General features: G+C 48.7%; 1 protein-coding gene across 1 annotated transcript in view; it reads right to left on the reverse strand.

Annotated features, from left to right (window-relative positions):
* The window catches only part of DRGX (dorsal root ganglia homeobox), a 31020-nt gene extending 26186 nt beyond the window's left edge, over positions 1–4834 (reverse strand). The window contains exons 1-2 of the mRNA XM_061163078.1: positions 4801–4834; positions 514–611 (exon numbers count right to left, since the gene is read on the reverse strand). Of these exons, the coding sequence (XP_061019061.1) occupies positions 514–611; positions 4801–4834 (132 nt within the window). The remainder of the gene's footprint in view (positions 1–513; positions 612–4800) is intronic.
* Positions 4835–6000: the final 1166 nt, after the last annotated feature.

Here is a 6000-nt window from a genome sequence, read left to right on the forward strand (position 1 = left end):
AGTTCCATGGAAACCGCCTAGGCTTTCTGCTCCAGGGCGCTCTGGGAGAAAGACAGGTTTAAGGGCCCTGGAAACACAATGTCAAGGTTCCAGTTGTAGCCCTTCCACCGATGGACAACGATACCTTCTACAATTCCCTCAACCTCTTGGGCTTTCTAATCTATCTGCTGGGGATGAGAATACCTGACCTTCCTTCCTCAGAAGGTTATTTCAAGGTTGAAACGATATTGCTACATCGCTGATGTGAACATGTCCCCGAGATTATCAACCTGACACAAATGGGCGCCAGCATCACTGCCTCTTCATTTACTATCTGGGATCACAACAAGGTCACCATCCTCTGCCCTCTCTCCAAACAGATTCCTTGACACACAAATTGTTCAAGAAAGCAGAAAGATCCGGTTTAAGATAATTAGTCAGCAGCCTTATTTTAAAAGACAAAGAAGAGCTGCTCAAACTCTGAGTTTTTTGGAGGCAGGAAGTGGCTGGCTTTCAGAAGGGGGACATCATCACCTGCTGAAGAGTGAATGTGGTCCGGTTACGGCGCTGTTTTCTCCGCAGAAATCCATCGTCGAAATCTCCCGTAGAATGGTTGCCAAAGGGTGCAGTGCCTGCGATGAGCAAACTGGATCAGTCTGAACACAGCCCCACCCCACAGTCCTCACGCAGAGCCCCTGCTATGCACCCTCGCTGGGAGGCAGCGGCCTGTCCCCTCCAGACAGAACCTTGTCTAGCCAAAAGTGTTTTTCTTTGCTCCTATTGTTAAGGTTCCCTCTTTTCCACTCTCTCATGCGCGCTCTCTCTCTTTCTGTCCCAGTAATCTCTGACTTTAAGCTCAACTACGCCTATTTCATAGGATGATGGCAACCTTACTCCCCCAGACAGCCAAGTCCACTTGTGAAATTCTGGACCCTCTGAGTCAGGAAGGGTCACTGACTTGAGATGGAGCCTTCATCAGCTTTCTGGCTCCAGCTGCATCTCTACACCTTCAGCTCATCCCTTCTACTTCTGATCTTTTAATAGAAGCCTCAAAGTTTCTCTTTTGCTCACCTGTTACTTTACTTTTCCTTGTTTCTATAAACAATAAGGATTAAAGGCTGGAAAAGGGAAAAGAAAGACATCTCCAAGAGATATCCCCAGCACTCTTCTCCTAGAACTTCAGGGCATGAGCAAGTAAGAAGTTTATAAATGAATATTAATACCATTGGTCACAGCTCATCGGCACCATAGTGGATCTGTTACATAGATGTCAATTAACAAGAAATCTGCTCTAATAGTGACTGTCCTGAATTGCAAGCAGACTTCAACAGAACCATTCTCAAAGGGCATCCCAGCCTCTGGCCAGGCTCATAAAAGACCTACGGCTCCTGATTCTCTGAAAAGAAAGGCATTCTTTCCACAGTCCTCCCTGGCAGCCTCCAAAGCTCGTATTAAGCCGGAACAGAGTTTGGCCCCAAACGTGCATTCAGATCATTTTCCAAATGTGCGTCATTTACTTGACAGTCCACAAAGACTTCTTAACAAAACAAATGAGCAAGTTCCCATTAGCCAATGAATGCTGTACCTGCCATGGACTCCGGTCTCAGAATCACTGCATGCTCGGCATTAGGGGCTGACAAGTCACACTGCCCAGGCATTATCCCTCTGAAGGACCTCAGGCCCACAGTAGCAAGGTCCTTTGGGCTTTTTAAAATTCTGTGTACTAAAATTCTATGTTCTACTCATTACGCTACTCCCCTCATCCTATGCCACAAGACCTTCACTCCCTGGTGAAGACTTCTCCTTCCATTGTCTCATCCAAATTGCTTTCTTCCCTGAAATCCTCAAAATATTTTTCTCTAGCTCATTGGAAACTTCAAAGAGACAGACTCTAAACAGTCTTATTCCCACTATTTTGTGAGAAACCAAATTGTCTCCTTTTAAAACAAAACATCTGACTGGTGAAGATGAAATGCAACCTCTAAGACTCTCCAATCACAATCAGCTTCACAAATTTCTGCTTGCTTGTCCCAAATTGTATCACAAAGTGTACATATAATATCTTTAAATGAAACCCTTTATGTCATACTGGATCCTAAAAAAGGCTGACAGTTGATCAAATTAATAAGAACAAAGACTGACAACCTAATAGAAAAGAGGAAAATATGAGAACATGTTTTTTACTTAAAAATAAATAGAATGGTTGATAATGTTATGAAATTTTAAACCTTTAAATAATTAACAAAACATTTTTGCAAAAAAAAAAAAAATAAGATGCACAATTATAGCCAGTACAGATAAAAGTATAATGAATTGTACACATTCTTCACCATTTGTAAGAGCACAAATTGGTGAAGACTTATTAGAGGATAATTTGACAATATCTGCCCAAAATTTTAAGTGTATATACAGGTATTTAGCCTATAAATATACTTAAAAAGTGTACCAAAATAGAGAGAGAATATTGTTCCTGGTAACAAGATAACAGAAAAAAACAGAAACAACTAAAGTCCCCAACGGTGAATATTTTCTGTACGACATATAATGGAATACTACACAGCTGTTTAAAATAAGCCAGTAGATCTGCATACAATAACACAGAAAAATCACCAAAATCTGTACCATGAAGAGGAAAAACCAAGTACTGAACGATGTGGCAGTACAATCTCGGTACAAAGAAGGCATAACATATACAGGAAAAAATACATAAATGAGGGTAAATGCAGGTAAAAACACATTTTTCTTGAATGAATCACAAGAAACCAACAATAGGGAATATCTTTAGAAAAAGAGATAGAGAAAGAGGATCTCACTTTTCAGTGTACAAGTTTCTGTTCTATTCGAATTTTCTGAGCAGGTAGATGTAGTACTTTTTAATTTAACTTCAGCAAAATTAACTGAGAAGTAAGATTTTGAGCCATGTTTGCTTTCTCCTGTATGACTTTCTAGATTAATAAAAATTAAAAAGCCAGTAGGCAATAATGAGATGTCAGATTCCAAAGATCTGTCCTCCGCCTTTCCATCCGCAGCAGTCACTTCCTCCCCAGCAAGACTAAACTAAAATAAAACACCCTTTTCTGTAAAGCTGGCTTTGAAACACATCTGCAAAGGAATAAAAAAGTTCTTAAAATCCCATTTCCTTTTCTTCTGGTCACAGAAATCATGATCACCATCGAGGCGGGATGTGCCCAGATGCAGGAAAGAAAGATGAGCTGAGCTGAGGGTAGCAGCAGCTCGGTGCTCTGGGGCCACGACAGGCTGGCCAAGGCTCTCCCCAAGTGACTTCTGCAACCCACTCTGCAGGCTGGACTTTCCCCTTCAGCCACCCTGGCAGCCCACCATGTGCTAAATGCCCAAAGCTCAACCATCCCACTTTAACTGGAGAGGTGGGCTGCCGAATACCAATCAGTCCAAACCCGAGATTCAGATATGCAGAAAAGGTGTATCTAGTGCAAAAGCAGAGGCTCTCCCTGCAGTCCTAGGTCAGGGGATGAACCTCTCAGACCTTTATAAAGCCCATCAGCATGGGTCCTTGGGAGCAAAAGGAGGTAAAATGCAGTCACGTGTCTGTCCTTCCCTTCTTAGGAATGCTGATCAAGCTGGCAGGGCTTGAACACTGGTCTTCCTTAGCCTGCTTTAGAAAATCTTACTGAACTCTTAAAAGCTTCTATGGAAAAAACAAAGCAAACTTTCTGAAATCCCTTGTGCATGGCCCAGCTGAAGTCAGCTACTGCTCCAGGTAACCAGGGCAAGGTGAAGGAGCATGCTCTGATATTTCAGGTTCTCCAGGGTCTCACTACCTTTTGCCCTGCCCCATGCCTTTGATTTCTTTACGTCCAAAATTCACTCACCTCCCCCATCCCCAAATAGAGGAGTAGGTTGCCAAAACCAAGTCTTGGTATTGCTCCCAATATGATAGGCTACAGTCCATGGGGTCGCAAAGAGTCAGACACGACTGAACAACTTCACTTCACAGACATCCTGATAGCCCAAGGCTGAGACTACTGGTCTGAGGAAGGCACTGTTAAAGGGCCAGAGTGTGTGGCTTTGCATTTGCCTGAGGCATTAGTAATCTCCTCTGTTTGTGGCGGGCCCACCCCTGGGGAGTCCTCAAGACCAGCGATCCAAGCTCTCCCCTCTCACCAACTTATCCCCACCTAACAATCCACTGCAGGGACCATGCCAAGGATCCTGAAGGAAAATTTATTCTAAGAACTGGAGACCCTCAAAGACCCAAACTCTGGCCATGGGATGCCCATGGGAGTGGGAACTGGTTAGCATTTGGGGTCAGAAAACCAGTGAGTCACAGAGGAGGAGCCATACCAGGGCACTTGGTGGGCAAGGCCGCCGGACTCCTGAGGGCCACGTTGTCCTGGAGCAGACCTTGAGGACCCTGTGCAAGACTGCCTTGGGCCGGGAGTGAGAGCAGCCTGGCAGAGGGTGGCTCCTGCTCCTTTCGGGCCCAGGGCCATGCAAGCCACCTAGTCCACCGTGAAAGATTGATGCAGCCCCCTGGGCAGGGGAGTCTCGATTAGAGGCGTGACACCAGCATCTGTGCTAGGAGGGTCCGCTGGTACCGGCAGCGCACATTGCCTGGGGCCGACCAGCCCAGGCAGAGATGCGGGAGGTAGGAGGCAGGTGGCGACGGGGTCGCAAGACTGGAGCGCGACGTGGGGAGGGGTCTAGGGGGCCTCTACCCAACTGCCGGTGGCTGCGCCCTTCTCCGAGCTGGGACCTAACCTAACCAGCCCCAGCTGCCGCTCGGGCCCTTTCTGGCCGGCACCGGCCTTCTGGAGCAGCTTCGGCTCGGCGCTTACTCACCCTCTAGTTGTGGTGGACAGTGGAAATAAAACATCGCCGACGGCCCGATCGACTGCACGGCCAGGACTCGGGAGGGTGACCGCTGGACCGCCAAGGCACGCGTACGCGTCTATCTGGCCCGGCTGCAGAGCAAACAGCGACAGAGTCTAAGTCTCCCTCTGCCTAAGCCTCCACCCGGCCCGGGAGCGTACTGGGCGCTCCCTTCCTGGAAAATCCCCTCCCAACGCCTTCAGCCCACTATGGGGACTGGCGGGGAGGCGGAGTGCCGTCGCAAGCCGGGGACCCTGTGGGCAGCCCTTCCGTTCGGGTCCACCACCCGGACAGACGTCCCCCAGCCTCGGCCCCAACACCAAGCCTACGCAGTCTGGTTCCCGGCTCTCAGGGGTCCCCACCGCAATCCCTGCTCCCAAGCCACCTCCGCCGAGTCGGCGAGCGCGCCAGGGCATCAGCGCCAAAGCCAGCCCCCGCCAGGAAGGCAGCCCCAAGGCCGGCCGCACCGGGCTCGGGGTGTGGGTGGGGAGTCCCGCGTACCTCGGCGGGAGGCGGGAGAGGAAGGCCGGAGCGCGACCGCCTCTGGTCCGCTCGCCGGGCTCGACTGGCAGCGGGCGGGGCTCCGCGCGGCTGGCGCCCGCAGGACCAGAAAAGTGACTCGGGAAGTGGCCAGATGTCTTGCTGTCTGTCTACAGCGCGCGCCGCCGCTCAGCACTCGCCTTTATAATCTCACGCATAATTGGCCTTAATCTGATTATTTCCAGCGCTGTCTACAGCGAGTAACTTGGATAGGTCTACTGGGCCTTACAAATGGCCCACGTGGTGTAAAAAAAAAAAAAAAAAAAAAAAAAAATCCGTCATTTCTTAGCAAACATCAGGAATGTCTTTCCTCTTTTCTTTTAGAAGGTTGAAACAATCACCACTACCACCACCCCCAAAAGGCATTATTCTCTGACCACTCCACCCCACCCCCACCCCGAGTTCCCTCTGCCTCAAACCTTTTTTCTCCGCCGGAGCTTGACTTTAGACTCCCCTTGTCAGAGGCCTGGTGACTCCCGGGCTGCGAATTGACAAAGAGCTGCTAATTGTCGCCACCGGATGGGTTTTGGGGGGACTCTTTGCACACGGCTTCCCTTTCCAAGCGATCGTACAAAAGGAAAGTTTGATTTTGTTCTCAGCAAGGGGTCCCTGAATTTATGTTCGCTTCTC

Source organism: Dama dama, chromosome 15 (assembly GCF_033118175.1).
Source record: "Dama dama isolate Ldn47 chromosome 15, ASM3311817v1, whole genome shotgun sequence".
Lineage (NCBI taxonomy): Eukaryota > Metazoa > Chordata > Mammalia > Artiodactyla > Cervidae > Dama > Dama dama.